We start from the raw sequence: 24,320 nt of genomic DNA, 5'->3' as shown, positions 1-24,320 counted from the left end.
CAAAAGAAGATCAGCCATCCTGAAGCATGCAGACACCTGTTGCATTTTCAGACCAAATGATGTCACTACAGTGAATGAAATCTAGAGGGAAAGTTAATATCAAGGCAAACATTATGAGAGGGAAAGGCATACAGTGTGCATGGTATTACCTGCCAATATATTCATCCCTCAAGGATTTCATCAACCTAAACAGGAGTCTGATTCAGATCTAAGCACACACTGTCCGACCTGTTACGCCGCAAATAAAGCCAGTCGCACACAAAAAATAGATTTCCTAGAGGCGTTGATGTAAAGTTTAATCAACTATTCAAAGGTGTATTGGATAAATAAAAATCAAGACTTACCTTCAGTCAATATTGCAGGATGAAGCCCATCAGCTCTTCTCACATACAGAAAACCCCCTGCTGTGTTCATCTCCCTCCTTCCCTCTGACAATATCACTTTCTCTCTGTAACTCTCTCTCCCTCACCTTCTCTCCCTCACTCCATACAGTTCCCTCTCTCTCCACAATCGATACAGTCAAATGGTTGGCTGATAATTCAAATTCCTAAATAATAATAAGTTGCTGCTTAAACAGGAAAGACAGTCTGATAGCTTGTGTAGATTTTTTTTAATTATTAACCAAGATATTCCAGAGAACGACTTGTTTCCCCCACCAGCATTGTTGATTAACAGAGAACATTTGTGGATGTTTCATGCGTATAATTACCAGCGCACTTTCGCATCTGTTCTTCACTAGACTATTGAAGGAAATAGAGGTGCATCACATACACAGTTGCAATACAGAAACATACACATTCTAGTTTTTGTCACTTAGAAGGACAGTCTTGAGACATACATATATTCCCTTGAGACACATGTAAGCCTTAACAAAGAACCATTGTAAGACAATTCATATTTACCTTGTGGGTTCTGTTTTATGCCCCTAAATGGGAGGAGGGTGTGAAAAGATCTATGTCAATAAATAGTAGGCATTACAAATACAGACACACAAACAAACATACGTTTAAATAACAGACATTGTGGTTTCCATATTTGACCATTATTAAATCATTTTTTAAATGTATTTTGTGTAATGATTTATCTCAGATGAGAGGGAATCAGATGAGATTTCAAATTGAACCCTTATTCCTATCAACTAAAAATAAACCTACAGCCAGGCAGTAGTTATTTCTGTTGAAAACAACTCATTTGTTAGAAGGCAAAAGAAAGAATCCAGATGAAAAGAAAACCACAATGTGTAGGCTTACACATGTGTTCATTTAACATGCGAGTATCAATCTTCTCATCTTACTCTCACCTATAGTGCATATAAGTGTATTAAACATCATGTAGAACTGTTAAGACCCGTTAAACAGTGTTCACTATGACACAGACAACAGAAGTGGTTTTATTTATCAAAAACAATTACCCGTTATGTGAGAAAGAATATTTATTTATTCATATAAAATTATTTACATACAGTATATGATTTATTTCTATTGTTCCCTTTAAATACAAATGTAAACTATTTCTTCATATCAAAGCACAATCCAGCTTTTGAAAAAAAAATCAAACATAAGCAATTTATGGAGTTACATTAAAAGTCAAATTTCAAAATCAAAGACTTGTGAAGTCTTCTGTCGTTATTCCAGCATCCTTCACCATGGCATAGAAATTGCCCCGTTTTTCAAGCAGGTTGCTCGGAGAATCAAATTCCACAATCTTTCCGGCATCAAGCACCATTACTCTGTGGGAGGGGAACACAGGCAGTATTGGAAATGAGTTGTGTCATGCTCAAATGTGAAGGCAATGCAATGAGGATAGGAGAGAGGGTTCGCTTTTTATTTCAGATAATGATTATAGTCAGTAGAACACAGCAACGTACAGCCAATAAAGTAAATCAGTCTGTTGCATTTTCAGACCACACCATGCATGATTTGATTTTCATGAATTCTTTATTGCAAAAAAGATATTTTCTAAATGTGTTGTTGACTATCGACTCTTGGTTTGCAGATACCCTATTTGTCAGCTCACATTTTAAATTGCTTACCCCAGCGGTTAACTTGCTAGCTAGTGGATAATGTCTGCTTATAATAATGGTAAACGTTTTTTCATTGCATACGATATGGTAAATACACACTGCCCAAAAACTCCAAGTACTTCCATGTTATACACGTTATTTTGTCCAAATTCAAGTCAGTTCCAACCTCTTTTGCAGACTGTTCAACAAAGAAGCCTTTTTTCACTGCATTTAGTATTGTTACAAAATACTTAGATACGATATCCTGATTTCCACAATCTATCGAATGCAATGAATAATTCCTATTCTTACACCACCTCTCACCCCTAACCCGAGTCTATGGTGCTGAAGGCTCTCTGGGCGAAGCCACATGGGGACTTTGAAGTCTTGCAGAACTTTCATGTCTGCTTATCTGTTTATAATGTAGATGTGCACATACAGTAGAGGAGGACTTGGATCTCACAGCTGTGGCCATCAGGCTTTTTTTAACAATAGAGAATGCATCCTCAACTGCTGGAACACCTGGCCAATGAAATACTGAATATGACTAGGCCATTGTTTGGGACTAAAATACAAATTGAAAAAGAGATCGAGAGAAAACATCCAAATCATATAACTAACTAAGAGAAACTGTTTGGATTGCTTTATCAAAAACACTAATGAATGCTCTATGTTTTTGTTGTGTTTTTTTTCAAGCGCACTAAAGATAATGTTGCATTTGCAGTTTGTTCTTTAGAACATTTGTTGTATTTTGGGAGTATAATTGGGAGTCAACCAACAAACTATATAGATATTCTTTAAAAGCCAATTGTGGATTAAATGTGAAAAACAAGACATGAGTGGAGGAAAAGAGAGAGAGTTTCCATTAACCGGAGCGATATGAGTGCAGAGACACCTCATCCGGACCCTAGGAGACACTCACCTGGAGCTGTCCATGATGCTCTGCAGGCGGTGGGCGATGGTGAGGACAGTGCAGTGTGAAAACTCCTGACGGATGGTCGTCTGAATCAGGTCGTCTGTCTCCAGGTCAACAGCTGCCGTGGCTTCGTCCAGGATCAAGATACGGGACTTCCTCAGCAGTGCCCGAGCCAGGCAAAGCAGCTGCCTCTGCCCCACACTGACAAGAGAGTGACATGATCAAATGTTTTCAACCAGTCAGGAAAATACACCACAAAAAGACACTTGTTTTTACATGAAATTATAAGGGATTCCTTTAGGGGCGATGGGTAATTACAGAAGCGATGGATATTTAATACAGTAGATCATTTGAAAGAATAAAAGTGTATTAAATATATTGTCTGCATCTTATTAGGCATGAATTGTTGTTTGCCAGCTAGAAACAGCCAATCATCAACTCCACGTCAAGCTGTAAATCATTTATCTGTGTGTTGACTGTATTTTTACAACACAAACTAAACATGTTTTCAATTGAAACAACAAAAAAAACAGAATTTCTCATTTGCTGTATGTGTAATGATTTATAATGTGGAAGAGTAACACATTCATTGCCCACCTGAGGTTCTCTCCCCCCTCTGCAACCTCATGCTGTAGTCCTTCCTGCAGCCCTGCTACATAGTCCTTCAGATGGGAGAGCTCCAACACTTTCCAGATCGCCTCATCGCTGAATTTGTCAAATGGGTCCAGGTTCATCCTCAGGGTCCCCGAGAACAACACTGGATCCTGTGCTCACAGGGTTGGATGAGTTAGTGTACCATTGAAAACGCAATTCTGTTTGTGGAATTGTAATTGTTGTTGTGTTGTACCTGTGGTATGATTGTTAGGCTATTTCTGAGGTCATGCAGGCCTATTGTGGAAACATCCACACCATCAATTAGGATACGACCTTCAGCAGCTTCAATAATCCTAAACAGGCAGTTGGTCAGGCTGGATTTCCCGGCTCCTGTGCGACCCACTATACCAATCTGAATGCAGAGAGACAGCACATAGGGTAAAACGTAAAGACGGACACATCTTTTCTTCTAGGTTCTATACAGTGGAATCATAGAACACCTATTTGTGAGATGAACAGAGCATTTTTTAAATTATATTTATATAAAGGAATAATGCTAATCAGGATAACGTTGTGCTTTTAGAAATCTCACTGCAGCCTATGCTGATTATTTGAAAGAACAAGCGTCAAAACACTGAAAGTGTCTTTTGAAAAGAGATGGAAAATCATGCCAGTAAATTGAAGGAGTGAGAGATACAAGGCAAAGTGTATTTGGAGGATGAGCATTATCTATTCGGTCATAAGTCTTATCCGTGTATGCTTTGTGCTGCAGTCTGCATTGACACTGCCTACAAGAAAACCCAGAAGGATGAGAGATAGAGGTTACTTCGAAGAAAAAGAACCAGGGGAAATATACAGTTTGAAAATAATGCAAAGAAAAGCAGCTGAGACAAGACCAGACCAAAAAGAATCATCCAGATTGCTTGCCAAGATGAAAGGCACAAATGGGAGGCTTGTAAAACAGATGTTTGTCCTATTTTTCCAAAGAGGCTACAATATAACCTGTCCTTTTTAGTTAGTAGTCAGGGCTAGGTCTAATGTGACAGTTGATTGAAAAAATATAAACAGCAACTACATACTCTAACTAAACATATATGTTTACATGTAGTTTATATGATTATATTTATATTGCTCGAGTACATATTTGATATATTCTTCTTATATTTTGCCCTGAAAAAATAGTTCACACACTATAATATTGTAATGCATTTTACCCACTGTAATGCCCAAATGATAGAGAACTAAAACAGAAAAGATATTACTGCCGCTGAGGCACCAGCTAGCGAATCTTGGGCTGGTTAGGCTTTATTTCCGTGATCTAATGTCATCAAAGGTACAGTGGACAATGGTTTCGCATATTCTTCTTTTGCAGCATTTCCTAAAGCTTTTACTTGAACCACTCGGGTAAAAAATAAAACATATGCCTATACTGGTGCGCTGACCCCACCACCGACTGTCTCCAATATACTGGGTACATGATCAATAGGTGCCAAAAACTCCTTCAAAATAAAAGCATAATAAACTATTTGAATTAACTACAATAACTACACTAAATATACATTACAAATAACTCCAAGGAAATACATGTAAATGTGTAACTAATTGATAATATAAAGCAATAAATAGCTCCAACACCAATTCTAACAGCAACCCACCAGAAAATGTATTCAGGAATGTGTTGCACGCACGCACACACACACACACACACACACACACACACACGCACGCACGCACGCACACACACACACACACACACACTGACCTTCTCCATGCTGTTGATGTCACAGGTGATGCCATGCAGCACCAGGTCCAATCCAGCTCTATAACGGACCTTGTAGTTTTCAAACTGAACTCTTCCTGCCTCGGGCCACTTCTCTGGAGGCCGAGTGTCAGTTACCCATTTAGCCTGTAGAAAAAGAAACAGACGTTATAAGGCTGAGAAATTTAGTTTTGTCGTCGTATCTCTATACCTAACCAAAGCTATGAAAGATTATATGGAATAAAAGGATTAACAACACAATGATCAGGGTTCCTACGGTCATTAAAAACATGGAAAAGTCATGGAAATTCAAAATGGAAATTCCAGGCCCTGGAAAAGTTATGGAAAACAATATTTTTCCCAAAGTTTTGGAAAAGTCATGGAAATGTAACCAAAGTTGCATCAAATATAGTTTATATTTTATCTAATCGCGGAAATAGTAATACTATAACGATAATAAATACTGTATCGTATAGTAATGAAACGTAAAATGTTATTTAACTGCCGAGGTATTTTGCTGGTGAGAGATTTTTACAATCACGCCCTCTTGTCTACAGTGGCTTTAGTCTGTGGGAGCTAGTAAGCCAACTATTTGATTTGTTTTAGATAGGCACAACATGTTTCATATTTTCCAGCTTACCATGTCAAAATAAAAAAAATTCAGTGGTACCACTGAGAAAGAGTAATTTCAGCGGTCATGGAAAATTAGGTAACGGTCATGGAAAAGTCATTGAAAATCATTGGTGAAAAAGTGTATGAACCCTGAATTATATTAACACGTGAAGACACTTTCGGTTTGTGAACGAAGATTTAGCTCTTGATGCCACGTACCTCGTTCTCCAGCTCGGTGTATTCACTCACTCTCTCCACGGCCACAATATTGGTTTCCAGCTCTGATGTCATCCTTACGAGCCAGTTAAGGGTCTGGGTCACCTGTAAGGAAAGAAGGGCCATGTGAATTTGTTAGCATTAAAATACCTTGTAATTATTACTGGCATTCAAATCTAAATCATCATCTGCAGTGTAAGAGTGGAGTCTAATTCACTGACATTAAGGGAGTAGGATATAGACAGGCCAACCAGGCCGCTGTCCAGAGTGTCCCTGGATAATACTGCAAGCAGAGCGGAGAAAAACACCACCAGGTTCCCAAGGAACTCCAGACGGATGGCCAGCCACCTGCAGAGTGAAGAAACACACACACGGAGATATAATGATATCATCATTTAAACCATACTGAAAATCCCATAGGTGAGATATTGGCTTTGATGACTTCAATATTTGACCTGTTCGACACTATCCACGGGTAGACGCTCTTGAGGTTTTCATCAATAGTTTTTGTGTTGTGGTTCAGAAATCTTTCTTGATGGCCGTAGGCTCTTATCACTGACAGACCTGACACTGTCTCACTAAAGTGTGAGTATATAGGAGAGCGAGACACTGAGTCCAGTCGACGTAGCTGCCTTGAAGACGCTACATAGAAACGCTAGGTGAAAAGAGAAAGGAAAAACATGAACAGAAGTGTTGTTGGATTCTTTTTACAATTGGAAAAAGCCATTTTCACTTTAATGTTCACTGTTCAGGTTCAGCTTACCTGTACAAAGTAGTAGACCAAGGCCAGAGGAATGATGATGACGGTGAAGAAAGGAGTGGCCAGACAGATGACAAACAGTGTCCCCAACACACCCAGCACACACATTAACCAGGAGCGGAAGGACTGTGGAATGGCTTCATCCACTGTGAAAATATCCTTTGGAACAAGCAAAGGGAAAGGTTAGTCTTTTATTAAAAGTAACATATTAAAGTGTTTTCAAGTGACCCAAAACAGATGAAAAGCAATCTAATCTCATCTGGTTCCTCAATTTATAATTAACTCCTGTGGAATTGCCATACTTCCTGTTCGGGAAACATGTAAGTAAGCTTGAGGCTTTAATATTTGATCTTATGAGCAGGTTTATCAATGTTGTCCTTGTTTATAAGGAGGAATAAAATCTGCATGAACATAAATACTGAATCGAAGATTGACATTTTGTGTAGCAAAACTGCTTTAGGATGACTTTATGCAGACTTATTACAATGTTTAGAAAATGTAGGTAGAAAGACCTCAGCGAATAACAAAAAGAAAAGAACGAGAATGAAAAAAGTATGAAAAAGGGTAAATGATAAATCCTACCTTTGCAAAGCGGTTGACGACTCTTCCAATGGGTGTGGTGTCATAGAATACCATGGGAACTCGCAGTATGTTGTTAAGCAGCCTCGAATGCAGGATACGTGATGCAGAGATCGAAGCTTTGGCCAGGAGCAGCGTACTGAAGAACACAAAGAAGCCTGCAACAGAAGAAGAGATCCTCAAACACATGAAAATCCACAGTTGCCAACATGAAGCATCACATTAGTTCAGGTATAGTTCTGAAGTGTTAACATCATCTTATCCAACGCTTCATTCTTGCCTCTGCATCTGATTGGTAATCAAAGTTTCATCACCAAAATCCAAGAGCAGTGGCACTCTACTGGATACATTTGGAGCAGCTTAGAGAGCACTTCAACAATTACAGACCAATTCATATTTTGGAAATAATGTTCCTATTTTCCTATTTCCTTTGTTTCTTAAGAGGGTGGCAATTCTAATCACTCTCCAACAGAAAGCAGCATAAAAAAACAAAACGTCAAAATCTTTTAGAAAACATGTTATTTCTCTTTGCACAGATTTGTACATTTCAAACTTAAGAGGTCAACCTCAGTCCCTCACAAATCCATATCACAATACAGAAACATTTTAGAAACACATATTTTTCTTGTCTATGATCCAGAGACTGGGCTAGGTGGGACAACATCTGTGCTCCTCAAGGTGTCAAAGCATCCAAATGCATTTGTCAAAAATATTTAGTAATATTATGTTGTGTATATTTAATGTGTCCAAAAAAAAAAAGATGACATCAATATTATTCCCATTTGTGCCATGCAAAAGCCCTGCTTGTGTTTACTGAGTTTACTAAGGGAGCCAGTCTGGTGAAACATTAGAGTAAGATACTGTATCATTTATAAATAAAAATGATCAAAATATTAGACCCAAAACATGTCAACCTGTGTTTGTTTATTGGAAGAAAAAGCTCCCAATCACAATGAACTTCTGCATGATTATGCCTGTCAGCATTTCTTAGTTCAAGCTCTTCTGTTCTGTCTCTGAAGAAAAATATATTTTACTGTAAATTCCTTTCGAAACTAAACTACAATCTGGCAATTTGCATGGAAAGGATGGAAGGCTTACAAAAGGCTTACGTTTTCCAATGTCTGTGTTATAAGTACGGCATATCAGCATGACCATAGCTCACTTATAACCCTATTGTATCTTGTTTCTTTATTGTGTACACAAACTGCAATGTAAAAAGCATATGTTGTGGTTTTAGTTAAGATTAATGTTTAGCTGAATAGGTAGTGTAACTGTTAAGCTCCACTATTATTTCCAAACTCAAATGATTAACTTCTCGTATCTCTCATACAACTCTCTTGAGTTGTCAGGTGATGTAAACAGCCGCAGGTCCTAAAAAACAATGTCCAATCTCTACCATTGACCCCATATCACATGTGTTCAGCATAAAAGCTGAGCTAATAAAGTCCTGGCTCTTGCTCCATAGTGAAGAATAAAAAGTGAAGGAACTGACTTCCCATCTATTCTTTGAATACATTGTGTTAGAAATGTAGAAACTCAATGTGTGGAGAGTTTTTTAATGCTACTAATTCATTTTAAGAAGCTAACTGACATGGATCTGAACATATTTGCATAATAAAGAAAATGTGTTTAACGATGGTTATGTATTGCAACCCTAGTTCTATATGAACAGAGTTCTATTGGACTGTTTGGGTAATAATATTCACCAATTACCCGCAGGCACGGAATTGGCATTACATAAAGGTAACTGGCCAATCAAGACGAGCCTACCAGACTGTGTGCGTTAGCGACTCAGTATATAAGGGAGTCAGCAGCTCTCGCCTAAGTGAAAAGTATTACCAAAGAGTAGAGGGCGGAGCCTGTGTCATCAGGACTGTCAGTTACCTTGAGCCACTCCCAGAACTCCAAACACTCCCACCCTGGTGTCCCTCTTCCAACTCGGGTATGTCATGTTGTAGTAGTCCACTGCGTCATTGGTCCAGTCACTCAGCCACAAGTTTTGACCAATGAAAGCAATGTTCTGTAATAAGTAAACCAGGAAGACGATGACGGTATATCCCCAGCCCATGGCACGCAGGTACTGGAGGAATACTGAGAACTTGACCTGGTTAAAAGAGAGGACAAAGGCTCAGAAAAAGGGTTCTTAATATGTCCATTTGTGGTGTTGGAAAAAGAACGAGACAGAAAACGTATATATTACCTGTCCTGTTTCCATAGTTTCCTTCTCAATTAGTCTCTGGCCTTTGTTTGATTTGTCGGCTATTTCAGGTTCTTTTACAGAGCTTTGTCTTCTTAGTCTGACACTAGAAAAAATATGGAAAAAGACCACATTATATTCCAGGATGAAAATATAGTTGGTAGAAGCTTAAAATGTTGATCTTTTATGCTGTGCATGAAAGCAAGAGATGCTATATTAGGTTTTTTTACAGAGGTCAGTTGCCCCCAACGAGAAACCCACTGCCCCTACATTAATCCTCACACACTCACAAACAGGCACACACTGTTTTTCGATGTTGTTACCCAGCACTTCATGGTGTTCTAACCTGCCAATGCGCTTGCTGCGGCGGATACTGTTTTCTCTCTTCAGTGTAAGAGAAACCGTGTCCTCCAAAGGAGAGTCGGGTTGAAGATCTTCAGTTTCAGGTATGAGCTCCAAGTCTACAGTCTCCTCGAAACCACCTAAATACATATGTTCACAATAGCATACATAGTGTCATTAGTGAGGCTTAAAATAGAACATGCTGATATTTTACCAACTGTGATACTCGTGCTAAACACAACAGAAGAGGTTATTATGTTTATAACAGCAATTATATGCACCCACACTACTGATCAACAATGACGCACAGTACAACAGGGGGCTGGATGTTTTTACCGGTTGACAATTCATTCGAACCAACAATAGTAATAATGTAATACAAATAATCCATCCATCCATCTTCTCCCGCTTATCCGTGGTCGGGTCGCGGGGGTAGCAGTTCCAGCAGAGAGCCCCAAACGTTCCTTTCCCTGGCCACATCAACCAGCTCTGACTGGGGGATCCCAAGGCGCTCCCAGGCCAGAGAAGAGATATAATCCCTCCACCTGGTCCTAGGTCTACCCCTTGGTCTCTTCCCAGCTGGACGTGCCTGGAACACCTCCCTAGGGAGGCGCCCAGGTAATACAAATAATAATAATTGTATATCATAGCTCACTCCGGTATAGTAAGAAAATATTTTACAATGCCGGGGTTATATTTAAATGCGGGTAGTAATTGTTTAGCGTTGTGCAACAACTCAAACACAACAAATTACGATAATTGACATGAACAAATGAAATGCATAATACAACGTTTATTACAAAAAGCCCAAACAAACTAACAAAATCAAAATCAGGGTTACTACACAAAGTATCAGTGGATTTACTAAATACTTTTGCTGTCAGCTAAAACAATGGTAGAGCAGAGACACCAACTGTATATGCTGTCCTAAGACCAGTTTCTTAGCTATGGCTGTTTGTTTTGAATAATGTTCCCATCCCCAGAGCCTCCCTCTGCTCATTCTACCAGAAACCTGAACAAAATAGGAGTATTTTGTTGTTCTTACATCAAAAATGCAGTTAGAAGAAGGCTGTGATTACCTGGCTCTGAAGTGGTACCTGGCTCTGAAGTGGTCCGATTTCTTTGCTCTTTCGCATATGTGTCTAGAAATTCAGAAAACGCTCCCCTGCTGGCACGAAGGCTTTTATAGGACCCAACCTCGGATACCACTCCATCCACCAACACCACTATTTCATCTACATATGGCAGGAAGCTCACTCCATGAGTCACCAGGATGCGAGTCTGTAAAAGTGAAGAAACACTTGGCCTCAACTGTGACATCAATATTAATTTCAAACAGTAAAGAAATGGAAAAATAAATGTTCTATAAAATGCCTGTATATTCCCTTTCCGCATTTATATAATACCTATATATGTCACATGTTACTTTGACTTATATTGAAGTTGACCTTTCTCCCTGAAGGGCTGTCAACTCAACACAACAGAAATTAATTCCAGATATAAAAGGGTTGAGTGTTGTCTAAAAGCAAACCAAAGCTTAACCCATTTACTGTACATGTTTTAGTATATCTTATTATAATAAAAGCTTCATATACTGTATATATCAATAGCTACAGTACAGTTTAAAATTCAAAGAAAAGTTATCATAAAGGTAAAACAATAATTACTGACTAACGCATAAATGTAGGCTTAGCACAAACCTTGTCTTTTAGGAGTCCATTGGGTCCAATCACTTGATGAAAGAGATGCTTTCCTACATGAGAGTCCACAGCAGACAAGGGATCATCTAATAAATAAATATCAGCCTGACTGTAAGCTGCCCTGGCCAAGCTCACACGCTGCTTCTGACCACCTGAGAGATTAATGCCCTGAGAGGAGAGGAGAGGAGAGGAGAGGAGAGGAGAGGAGAAGAGAGGAGGAGAGGAGAGGAGAGGAGAGGAGAGGAGAGGAGAGGAGAAGAGAGGAGGAGAGGAGAGGAGAAGAGAAGAGAGGAGAGGTGAGGAGAAGAGAGGAGAGGAGAGGTGAGGAGAGGAGAGGAGAGGAGCACAGTTTTAGGTTTAAGGGATCATATTGTGCTTATCTTAAATTATCTTAAAATGAGCTACAGTATATCTTCTTTTTCTTTCTATTTGTTTTTATTTTAGAACATTATGTGTGTCATTGATGTAATGTTGCATGGAAACTAATACGACTCAGATCATCAGTTCTATGAAAAAATGTGAAAACACAAAGTGCTCATGTAGTGAAGGGCGATCTATTCAGTATATTCATTGATAAAAATACATTGTCAATAGTTTTGGTCTTGATATTCTTGTCAAAAGGAAGTGGCATTACTTCACTGGTGTTGTGGCCACTGTGACCTACTGACACTTGTTCAATATGATTGTGTTTCTCACTAAACATCAAAACACATCAAACATCCCATTTTTCGAGTCCTTGATAATTACTTTCTCTCCAATCTCAGTGAGTTCACGACCAGGCAGCAGCTCCAGGTCAGGGTCCAGGGCGCAGGCCGTTATCACCTCCTGGAACCTGGTCTTGTCATGTTCAGAGCCAAACAGGACGTTGTCTTTCAGAGTCGCATTTTGGATCCAGGCCTGCTGTGGCACAAAGGCTAGAGAACCCTGGAGATAGTCACAGAAATAGTCAGGCACAGACTCCCTTTTAACTGCACTGTTGTCTGACGGCTAAGTACACGTCTTTATGCTGCTGCTGTACGACTGAAATCCATTAGGTCTAATATGGAGTACATCTTTCCAGGTTTGAAGAGAGGATTTCTAAGTAGCTTATAGTCTGAAGTGCGATAGGAGAGCTTGCAACATAGGCTGTGGGACTTTGCCATGATATCTTTGTGTTTTCTCGAGTGCTGTAATGGTTTAATGTTTTTTTTTACGTTATATGTTGGAGAACCATAGTTGATATGAGCCTTTGATGCTTGTTGTATTCTAATCCTACATGCTTGTATCTACTATTGTGCTGTTGGGTTAATCATAAGAGTAAATTCATAATATACAGAATCCATCAGGAGACATTTTTGTTTGTTTGTGCATGAGCATCTTTCTTGTAGTGTATTGTTCTGTTTCTTGTAAAAAACAAACAAACAAACAGAATGTCCTGAATATTTGATGATGAGTCAATGTTCAATTATAATCAGGGTTAATTAAGAACGCACTACTTTTGTTAGACGGATGTGAAGACAGAAATAAATGTCACCTGAATGTTAATGAAGCCCTTGGTGGTGTGCATCTCTCCCAGGAGGGCTGACATGAGAGAAGACTTTCCTGAACCCACAGCTCCCACTACTGCCACCAACCGACCTGGCTTAATATCTAAGGAAACACTGGCAAACGCACAAAGGAAAATGATGTTCAACATACAGAAGCAACAGACACAATATCTTTCAGCCATATAGCGTAATATCTACATTTTTTATTTTTTTGTTTGACACAACAGACGTACTTTTTCAGCAGTGGCTCAGATTGTCTTTCCCAAGCAAAGGAGCCATCTTGTATACTAACAGCAGTGTCTAAAAGATGAACAGAGATGCATAGACACATGAAAAGACTGACAGATAGGAGTGTAAATGGATCTGAGGAACATGTGTAAATGCTGATTGTGAACATACTGAAACTGGGGTCATGGAGCACAACATCAGTTTTAAGGTCCTCGCCTCCCAGGAACTTCTCCAGACGCTTTTTAGACACTGTCATCTGAAAGGCCAAAGAACAAGTTAGTGGGCTTCCAGCTTTGGTGTGTGTGTGTGTGTGTGTGTGTGTGTGTGTGTGTGTGTGTGTGTGTGTGTGTGTGTGTGTGTGTGTGTGTGTGTGTGTGTGTGTGTGTGTACCATGTGTGTGTGTACCATGTGTGTGTGTACCATGTGTGTGTGTGTGTGTGTGTGTGTGTGTGTGTGTGTGTGTGTGTGTGTGTGTGTGTGTGTGTGTGTGTGTGTGTGTGTGTACCATGTGTGATGTTCCCTTACTTGCACAATGGCAGCGATGAGCATGGGCAGCATGGCCAGGGGAAATCGGAGGAGGTTGAAAAGCGAGATGGAGGTGAAAGCTTTCTCCGCAGTCAAAATGTTGCTTGGGCTCACCCGTACAAACACTGCAAATGTGGCCAGAGAAACCTGCAGAAACAGGAAGTGTGAGATTTGCAAAAACCATCGTTAACCCATCTATTGGCAAGGCTACCTTAAAGGGACTTACCAAAGCCGGAGCAGTGTTGAACACAAAGACGGAGATAGACGACAGGTAGGCAAACTTCTTCATGACTTTAAGTTCCTTCTCCCTAATGTCCTCCACCTGTGTCTGGAAGGATGGCTCCCATGCATACAGCTTCAGAATCTGGTGAGAGATTAAATGAAGAGGGGAACAAGGAAGTAGCGGGTATTGTGGAAAGCAAAAGAAAAGGAAGGGTGTGGAAACAGAGGGACAGCATTTATACGCTATGAGTGAATGTCAATAAACTACATGTGGGGATGCAGTATAAAAGACGGCACTGCAGACTAACAATCAGGAGGCTGACAATCTTTTCATCTGAGGTAGGACTCACTAAGACTCCCCCTAATCAGCAAATCCGCATGAAACATTTTAAAACAAAAAAGGGAGCAGAATTGATTCCTAATTGTAAAGAATAAAAGAATGCCAATTTCCTATTAAAAGACAAACTGTCTGAGACTGGTGTCCGCTGGTATGCCAGCTAAATGAGACAGAAAGTTGGAGCCAGTGATGATTCAATGGCTTGTTTTGATTACGAATTGAGAAGTCATGGAAATGGCTCAGTTTTAGATAAATAGGGAAAGAAAATGGCTGTACTTAAAAATAGATTGTATTGTTCTTCTTCTGTTTCTCCTTTGCCAAGCTTTTAATTAAACCTTCAGTTTGTCAGACGTCAGATCGGTTTGAGCTTCCTTGTTTTCCAATCAATGCTCCAAAACAATTCCCCTCACATTGTTGATGATGGGCTATTTACTCACCTTCATTCCATTGAGTATTTCATTCATGATTTTCAGTCTCTTGTCTTTGAACTTCATGCTCTTTATCTGAAAAGAAAAGATGGTTAATTATCATGTGCACTGTTAACTTCATGTTATAACGATGCATTACATTTACTTTAGATCTCTCTTGGAGTTTCTCAAAGCTGCCTCACATTTCTTGGAAAAATCTTTGACTTTGTGAAAAAGTAGATCTACAATTGAAGTTATGTATCGTGCAATTTATTCTAATGGGTGTCACGAGAACCGTGTATGCGTGTGCATTTCTGCTGACCTGGATTTTTCTGGCCTTGTTGGCTATCAGTCCATTGATGGGCCCCATCAGGACCATGACTGCCAGACCTGCCAACACAGACGGTCCTAACTCGATCCACAGAAAGACAATGGACAACAGGATCTGCATAGGGCAGGACCACAGCAGGTGGATAAAGTTGGTCACGTCGTTGAAGCGCTGGGCGTCTGCTGACATCAGGTTCACAGTTTCCCCAACCGTAGACTCTTTACGTGTGTCATTAGACACAACCAATGCCTTGGAAAAAAGGGATAAAGAGGAGATTGTAGGGAGGGAGGGAAGTGGAAAGGAAGTAAGGAGAGGACAATTTGTTACAAGTTTTAATAGTTTGCAAATAATAACAAAAGATGTTTCTTTAACTTCATGCTATTGTATATTGGCATAGTAGCTGAGGGCTATTATAAAATGTTGGAAGCATAAAAAAAGGCTTATAATTACTGTAAATGTATGAGATATTTTAAAGCTTAGGAAATGAATAGAGGTCATTTCATTTGTTGATTTAAGTGACTTATCGCTCATACAGCTAACAAGTCTTTTGAGTTACAAATGTGTTAATACGTATATACAGGGTTCATACACTTTTTCGCCAATGATTTTCAATGACTTTTCCGTGACTTCTCCATGAACTTTACCTGATTTTCCATGACCAAAAAAATTACTCTTTCTCAGCGGTACCACTGAAAATTGTTTATTTTAACATACTGTAGAACAGGAAAATAAGGTCTGAAACATGTTGTGCCTATCTAAAACAAATCAAATAAAGCAACTAAAATCTCTCACCAGCAAAATACCTCGTCAGTTAAATGCCATTTTACGTTTCATTACTATACGATACAGTATTTATTATCATTATAGTATTACTATTTCGGCGATTAGCTAAAATATAAATTATATTTAATGCAACTTTAGCTACATTTCCATGACTTTTCCAAAACTTTGGGAAAAATATTGTTTTCCATAACTTTTCCAGGACCTGGAATTTGCATTTTGATTTTCCATGACTTTTCCAGGTTTTTAATGACCGTAAGAACCCTGAATATATTTTTTATATTGTTAACTGCCGTGGTAATTTCCTTTTTTGTTTAAATGTGCAAGGTAAAGTAAAAAAATGTCACATGAGTTGTTACCTTTTTGTACACAGCAGCAATGATGGCCGTGCGAACCTTCATCCCCAGCACAAAGCAGCGCTGGAAGTACTGCTGCAGGAACAGAGACTGCAGGATGGCCACCAGGAGCAGCAGCACTGCATACAGGTACCCCTCCCAGATATACCTAGATTTGTCCTGAGTGAAAGAGATCATCAATCTAGGAGAAGTATAAAAAAGTTAGTTAAAGGTCAGCTCAAGTCACTCGAAATTGATCTTTGATTTATTTTTCTATCATGAAATTGAATAATTTCCTTTATTCTGACTGTCATTTACTTTAACTGTCTCTTAAAAGATGGATGAATAAACAGATAGATTCACTTTATTGATCCGAAATTGGGAAATTATCACGGAATGAAGTAAAAGAATGAAGTTTGAGCTCACTAAAGTATTGCAATATTTCAATATTATTCAGTATTATGAACTGAGTCTGTGGCAACATTCCCGAAACATAAAATCTGTATAAGGTTACTGCTACTGCATCCAAACATGTTGTAGTGTTGCAGCTTCATAAGTATTTAAATTGTAACAAAAAGCTATCTCTAATATGAAGAAGTAACAAGGAAATTAAATTCTATCAAAGTCATTTCTTAGCATTTTTTGCAGGGAGTTATTAAGTAGTCAGGAGCAGAGAGGGTGAGCTGAGGTATTGTAATGTTGAGGTGACAGCCAGTACATATCCGTCTCACAGCTCAGAGGATACAAATTCTTTTCAACGTTCTCAGACTCCTGCTGTGTGCAGCATCAAATGTGATCACATTTGAATTGAAGTCAAATTATTATCATAGTTAGCTAACTCACCTAATTGAACGAGGATTCATGGGTAGCAAGAGCACAACACATTTAGTATGAATTAAACGTTAATCAATAATTCAGCAGCCCACTTGCAGACCTCCTGTTTAAAACTCAGGGGTCAGAACATTCACAAGAACCGAGAACCGATTTTAACGATATAGTTCAATCTTGTCGCCTTTGTAAAGATGAACAAATGATTCTTAATTATTATCCTCCCTTTTCTGTGTGCCTCCCCACTTTGTCAACAGTTCAATATTCTGTGGTATAGCATTGAGAGTTCATTGACCCTGAGTAAATGATTTGTGACCCGGTGAAAAAGAACACCAGTGAAGAGTAACACTTTGTTGTGATTGAGAAGGTTCAAGGTTCTTCTGTCCAATCTTGATAGATAAATAATTAGCTTTAACAATACAACAAAACTGGACTTACTTTAGAAGTTGAGGACTGGCAAAAGCCAGTAGGTCCTGGAGAAGTTTGAAGAAGGCAGATTCAAACAGAAGACCTTTGAAGCTCTTGTAAATGGTGGAAATCAGCCATGAACTTGGATGATCAACTTCCTCCTTCTCTTTGTCCTTTTCCTTCTTTTTCTTCTTCTTTTCATCATCTTTCTTTCCATCATCTTTCTTTCCCTTTTCCTCCTAAAGAAAAGTGTTTTTTGAACATGAACTTCAAAAATGAACGTGGGGCGCTGACAGAGAATCAATGACGCTAGTAATAACACACATTTTTAAAGTGCAGGATAAATGTACTGCGCTCTTACCATCATCAGCACGTCCTGACTGACGCCATTGGCCAGTCCGTTGACCATGGGATTTTGAAAGGTGGCTCCCTTTGCTTTGCTATCCTGTTTTTTCTTCAACTTTTTTTCCAACCGGACCCGAGCTGCAGCCAACTCTGACTTCATGAAAAACTGAAAGCGATCGTTGATGGTAGCTGTGCTATCTTCCTCCTGCAGCTCCCACAAGTCCTCCTGTACCAAGGGCTGCCTGTTCCCCTTGAACATCATACTGAAGGAACAAGGACAAATTGATCATTGAGGCGTATGTGTGTGGATTTTTGCTTGGATTGTTACGAGGGCTACTTTTAATTTACCTGTTCAACCAGTTGAAAGTAATTCTGCTCAAAAATGCTGCCCCTGCCTCTGGATTCTGTAGATAAAAACATAACAGCATGCACACACTTTACATTCACATAGTGCTGAGGTGATTGGTGTTCAGTGTAATATATTTCTTACATTCTTTTGTAACTCGCAGTTTAAAATAAAAATAAAAACGGTTACATAACGAAAATGTCTCCATCTGGGTGAAATGGTACCTTTTTGAAAAGCTCCTTGTCTTCTGGAGCGATATCAGCCACAGCAGAGAGAATGAGTGCAATCAACTCCAATCCAAAGGAAATGTAGAACAGGCAGAAACGAGGGACATCACTGATTTCGCCCTGTTGGTCAAAAATGAGTATAACAAAGATGTTACAAATACAGAGAGCTGCATCAAATCCAGGGATTGCGCACTGACACCGACTTATTTTCTGGCTAAAAGTCTTGCTCTGAACTATGTCTCGTACCAGCCGGAGCGCCTCTCGTAGGAGGGTCTGGAAAGGAAAGACATCACACAGAACCAGGAACAACCAGAAAACGAAGAGAGTGGCCGAGTCTACTGCTCCTTCCCTCCGCCTGACTCCTTCCTGGCACAACAGCAGAAGTATCTGAGAAAAGACAAAAGAACATGTCATCTTTCCATCTTTAATACCAGAGAAAATATATCAATCAATACGAATCCAATATTTACCCATGTCACCGCGTATAGGATGGGGTTAACGTAGTATACACCAGCGTTTTTCACTGTTGAAGGTGGGTCTGCGCTTGGACCATAATCCTGTCCTAGTGTCACGGCCAGGGCTGCGATGGCCGTCAGGAACAACAGAGAGACCACAAGCTGAGGGGAGGAAAGCACATCAAAGTCCACATTATTTTAACTGTAATTGAACTTTTCTGTATGAAAAAAACATTAAATGTTCCAAGTTTCTTTTTTTATCTAGTGCCCTAATAAACAAAATCTTCTTCCAGTATTTTTAATCTATAAAAAGATGTCTTTCAAGATATAAAATATGATATTGCTAGTGGTGCATAAAATATATAAAAAGGCTTCTTCTTTTTCTCTATCGGCTTCTTCTTTTTCTCTATCGGCTTCTTCTTTTTCTCTGTCTGCTTCTTCATTTTCTCTGTCAGCATCACATTATGACTGGAGTGGCATGTTTGGTTGCGTGCTTTACCTGTTTGCAGATGTAGAGTTTAGACAGATGTTTTTTGGTGACTTGCTTCCTGCTGCAGAGAGACGCCAGGTGTCGCGGGGCGCAGAGCCACAGGAAGCCCAGGGGGATCCAGACCAGCACCGTTTGCTCGAAACATAATGGGAGGTCTGGGTCTTCTCTGTTCAGATATGAAGCATTCTGAGGTGCACACACAAAGACACACACACTTCCATCACACAAGGATAACTGGTAACTGAGTGACAGAGCTCTCCTTACCTCAGAGATGAGCACAGACACAAAGCTTACTAGCACTGGAGCTCACTCAGTGCAGGGTCACACCTCCCTGATTAGAAATCAGTTATTCATAATTGAGTAAACCCTAAGTCCCTAAGGTTATGGCTGAATGGGAATGAGTCGACTTATCTTCACTTCCGTAGAAGAGAGCAATTATGAGATGAGTGCTAATGGATTTACAGCAACGTCGAGTGAAATGGGCTGAACAATACTTTAAGAGCAAAAGGTACTAACACAAATTAGAAAAGTGTAGTGTGTCAAAGCTTTTTGAATGCTTTTAAATAATTCATAAGCATTTCAATCACTTGAAATGCAGGCTTTCTGGATGGAATGTATTTATTAGTGAAAATAAGTATACATGTATAAATTGTGAGATTACGTGAAAAGTTTATATAAATCATTCTATTTCATTGGTTAAATGGATTTAACAATTACTCGTGAGGGAAATTAAATATTTACATTTACACAATAAGATAGATGTTTTTTAATGTTTTGTTTAACATTTTAATCTATAAAACGTGATGAAGAAAACACAAAATGGCTTTATTTGTAACATAGCATGTAGCATTTGTCAAAAGAATACCTCTAAAAAGGAATATCTTGCCAAATAACAGAATAAGTAAATAATCCTTCATGTATGTTTGAATGTTTGTTATTTTAATATGGCAAACACACAGGCACACTTTGCTATTTGTAACATCTTTGAATCTTTAATACGTTTAAATGTTTGGTTTGCTTGCTTTTGCATCACTTTATTATTGTTAAGTCTCTCCTCTTTTTGTTTTGATGTGTAATTGTCCTGATAAGAATGTTACTACTTCATCCTTAATTATTTTCTTTGTGGAGCTGGCTCTATCGTATTTCTGTGTTCATACCTAAGAAAGACTGGAGGCACACCCATGTGCATGGTGATCTGTAAATAAACAATAAACAATGCCTTTTGTCTGAAAACACTGACAAACGCAAAGATATTTTTCTGGAAAGACTGACAAAATGCAGAAAATCAATCCTGTTAAACAGCTTAAAGCAAAATAGTACTATAAATATGTTTTATGAACATAAAGATTTGAGTCATAGCTCATAAACATGTGCTGTTAACAGACATGCCGAGTCATCCCTTACCTAAGAATCATTATTGGCCTGTCACATGTTGAATGAACTCACTGTGTACAGGGGTGAAAATGAATAAAATGTTTCGAGGTAGTAGTTTTAGGAAATATGGATTGACACAACTACATTAAATAAACAACATGTAGCTAATAAAGCACATTTTTTTGAGTGTGTAAGCAAGATTTATGACTGACATTTTCCCAAACCGAAAAGAACATTTCAGAACGTCACTGAAACGTTTGTATGTATCGCTGTGATATTGTATTTAAGCAAGTGTTATTGTCAATACATTTAAGTTATTGATTATATGTGTGAACATTTTACAAGTTATTCAAGTCAACTGGAGGCCACAATGAAATCATTTCCCTTTAACCCACACTGTCTGCCGTCAGCAGCATTAACCCAGGCTGTTGAACTCACCCAGAAGACCGAGCCGCAGTACTCCTCCAGAATTGCAGCACACATGCTCCCCACTACAGGCTTTGGTTCCTGAAGTGGAGAACCAGATGCTTCTTGCCTTCTTCTCCCCTGCTGCCACACTCAAACCCTCCTTCTCTCTCCCCCGTCCGCCTACACTCCAGAGACAATTCCAGGACGTGACTGAGAGGGACTTTGAGCTTTGATGGTTGTCCTCCAGCAGTCCACGCTGCCTTCTTTGATGTCAGCAACAAGTCCACACATGCAATCCTCCTGTTGAGTATATACGAAAACTAAACAACTGCAGTCAAATTCATTCAGTTAATGTTGCTTTGCTCCAGAACCCAGACACTTCTACATTCAGATGTGTCTAAAGTTCAACATTTCAGGCAAAAGACTGTATGTAAGAGAGAAAAAAAGTATTACACAAGTATTTCTGTTCTGTTTTCCTTGTGTAAGGGGGATGGACCACCAAAAAAGGAAGTGTGTTTAGGAAAGGGGAGGGAGGGAGCTCATTAGACTCCTTTTCCTGTTGTGTTTCCACTTTATTCTCTGCATGCCTTCACTTTCTCTGGAAGGACAGTTTTTCAGGTCACATCATATTAGTTAAAGGCCATCATGATTTTTAAAAAGCCAGCAAAACTTTTGTGGTTCTGTGCGAAAGATCTTGGTTTTCTTTTTGCGCTGTAAATGTTGGGCTGTTTTTTTGAAAGAAAATTCCAGAGGTAAATTGCTACCAGACACCAGTTAAACAAAAAACACCGAAAACCAAGAGTATTGCTGATGGTGTGCATGTGTGAGTCTCTGGCCTATGAGTGGAATAAGAAGGATAATCACATGAATCAAATGTAACAGTATTGCGTTGTTGAAGCTAAAACCACATGTGCCTGTCCTCCAGCCTCTAATCACTCTAAGCTTTAGAATGTACATTTCTAACAAACTAACATTTTGATAAACATCCCTAAAATACAAAATCGTCACCTTGATACTCAGCACGACACAAGTACTCTAAAGTTAAGAAGTATTGTGCAGTAAAGTAAATAATTTAGATTGCTGGAAATGACATTTTTATTAGTACCTTTACCAAAGATTGTGTGTTCAACGTATTTCACTGACTGTGATGATCCTAAAAACAGATTACTGACAATGTCTTGGTTAATGATTAAATGTTTGATAACACTAGATGGTTATAATATAGCTGACTCATTGTGTGCTTAGTCCCAAGGATAGCCATGTGACGAGGGAAGATATCCCACACATCACAAGGAGCAATGACTGTGCTGAAGTTGATTTACAACTATGGTGCTAATGCATGACATTGTGTAATAATCAGCTATTGGAGTCAGATCAGTCCAAATGTTTGCTGTGCATTACTGAAGTGCAGCTTATTCAAAGGGACTTTAGCCAAGGCTGGGAGAAGTTTTGTTCAGGGAAAGGCCCACTGATGAACAAAGCTTGAAGATGAAGAAATACTTAGAAGACAACAATTATGCAATTTGGTATTTTACAAAAATAATAAACATGAGTAACATTTGAAAAACGATCATTAATCAATGCTAAATTGAGAGTTAAAACATCTTAAGCTATGGTTATTTAACAAACAATGACATGATAATAAGGTTGTTTCCAATGTAAACAGTCGGTTCAAAAGATGGGAGCAGTATACTAGTATCAGTGGCGGAACTAGATAATTTTACATGGGGTGGCAAGAGGTTTTGGCAGGAGGGCATGGGAGGATCGATGAATCCACCACAAAACATTAAAACACAAATGTACATTTAAACTATGTATTGTTATAGTATCACAAAAGTAACATGCCCAGTGATCAAACAAAACAAGACTGTGCATATTTTAAAACATAAAAGTTTCAGCAAAATGAAAATAATACAAGAATTACAATAATTTCTCGAAAGAAAATATAAAACGGCAGGCAAAATACAAGTAGTACCCATAGCATTTGTTTTATATCTTTGGTTTGATCATAATCACTAATACAATAAAATGCATTTGCAAATCTTTACACAAATAATCCTATATAACACATAAAACAGAAAGTAGAAATTAACATATTATTTTACATGACGTTGTATGTGAGTGACATGCCTTGCTATGAAACTGTAATGGATGGGGAATAAAAACATACCATGTGGTCCACCTAACTGCCTCCCTGCCCTCTGCCTCAGCCTCCTTCTCACTTCCTGCCTCTGTCCCTCTTTCTGAGTCTGAACCTTATACAGTCTATGGTCTGAACCATAGACTGTATATATCGGTCTGAACCCTCTTTTTCATTTCTCACATCCACTTCCTCTCTATCCATATCTTCATCTCCTTCAGAATCAGTGGCCTTCTTATGTTCTGACCCTCCTGGTCTCTCCAGTGTACTCTCCTTTCCTTTTTCATTTCCCTCTCTCGTCCTCATTTTCAGTTCTCTGGCCTTTTGTGCTAAAAAGATAAGCAATATTCCCTTTTCTTTTCATTTTTAGTCGAACAACTCCAGGTACTCTGGCCTGCAAAAGTCAATATGTGAAGCACTGGTCAACATCCTCGTAATACATTACACTGTCTGGGCATTTAGAAATTCAATAAACTTAAATTAAATCAGAAAAATAAAAATCTTTGAGTTCAGACTCAAATTGTAATTTCTCAGTTTGATAGTGCACATCTATTTATAGTCTATGCGGTAAACATTCGGGATGTAACTTGTTTAAATTTGTTAATTCATTGCTTTGACATGTAAGGGTAACCTAAGTATATTTTAAACTGCTTAGCTAACAAAATAAAAATTATCGATCACCTAGCTAGCACTGTCACTGTGTAGTGTGTTGGCTATAACGAAACGGCATGAAAAGGCGACCGTCCGTTAAACGGTAGGAATACAAACACGCCGTTTTTAATAGTGTGTATTACATGCATTTACTTAAATCAATACAAGGACAAAATGTTCCGAAGGGTAACGGACGTCACCTTCAGATGCTGGGAATAGCTCAGTCGCTGCTCTCTGCTGCTGCTGCATATGGGGTGTGATTTGCAGCTGTCACCCGGAGTCT

General features: G+C 38.9%; 1 protein-coding gene across 1 annotated transcript; it reads right to left on the bottom strand.

Annotated features, from left to right (window-relative positions):
* Positions 1-595: 595 nt before the first annotated feature.
* abcc2 (ATP-binding cassette, sub-family C (CFTR/MRP), member 2) lies at positions 596-24,320 on the bottom strand. The gene is made up of 33 exons (XM_010782375.1): positions 24,238-24,320; positions 21,277-21,546; positions 19,474-19,650; positions 18,990-19,136; positions 18,766-18,906; positions 18,517-18,639; positions 18,295-18,350; positions 17,963-18,209; positions 17,632-17,840; positions 16,390-16,567; positions 15,245-15,499; positions 14,953-15,018; positions 14,183-14,320; positions 13,957-14,103; positions 13,603-13,687; positions 13,437-13,503; positions 13,191-13,317; positions 12,425-12,601; positions 11,678-11,845; positions 11,057-11,258; positions 9,982-10,117; positions 9,639-9,741; positions 9,323-9,542; positions 7,442-7,596; positions 6,863-7,018; positions 6,555-6,754; positions 6,321-6,447; positions 6,103-6,204; positions 5,275-5,418; positions 3,766-3,924; positions 3,516-3,682; positions 2,925-3,119; positions 596-1,729 (listed from the first exon to the last, which is right to left on the bottom strand). Exons 2-33 carry the CDS (start codon positions 21,319-21,321, stop codon positions 1,600-1,602), a joined length of 4,749 nt encoding a protein of 1,582 aa, XP_010780677.1. The 5' UTR covers positions 21,322-21,546; positions 24,238-24,320; the 3' UTR covers positions 596-1,599.

The sequence above is a fragment of the Notothenia coriiceps genome, unplaced genomic scaffold (assembly GCF_000735185.1).
Source record: "Notothenia coriiceps isolate Sejong01 unplaced genomic scaffold, NC01 NC01_scaffold00024667, whole genome shotgun sequence".
NCBI classification, from domain to species: Eukaryota; Metazoa; Chordata; class Actinopteri; order Perciformes; family Nototheniidae; genus Notothenia; species Notothenia coriiceps.
The sequence above is the reverse complement of the archived record's forward strand: the minus strand, read 5'-3'. Positions and strand labels throughout refer to the sequence as shown.

Excerpts from the sequence above, each read along its gene's own strand:
- abcc2 (XM_010782375.1), bottom strand. The coding sequence starts at position 21,321 with ATGTGTGCTGCAATTCTGGAGGAGTACTGCGGCTCGGTCTTCTGG. Across the intron at positions 7,597-9,322 it reads AGTTCTGGGAGTGGCTCAAG|GCTTCTTTGTGTTCTTCAGT; the intron begins GTAACTGACAGT and ends CTTCTGTTGCAG. Across the intron at positions 3,683-3,765 it reads GCCTAACAATCATACCACAG|GATCCAGTGTTGTTCTCGGG; the intron begins GTACAACACAAC and ends CTGTGAGCACAG.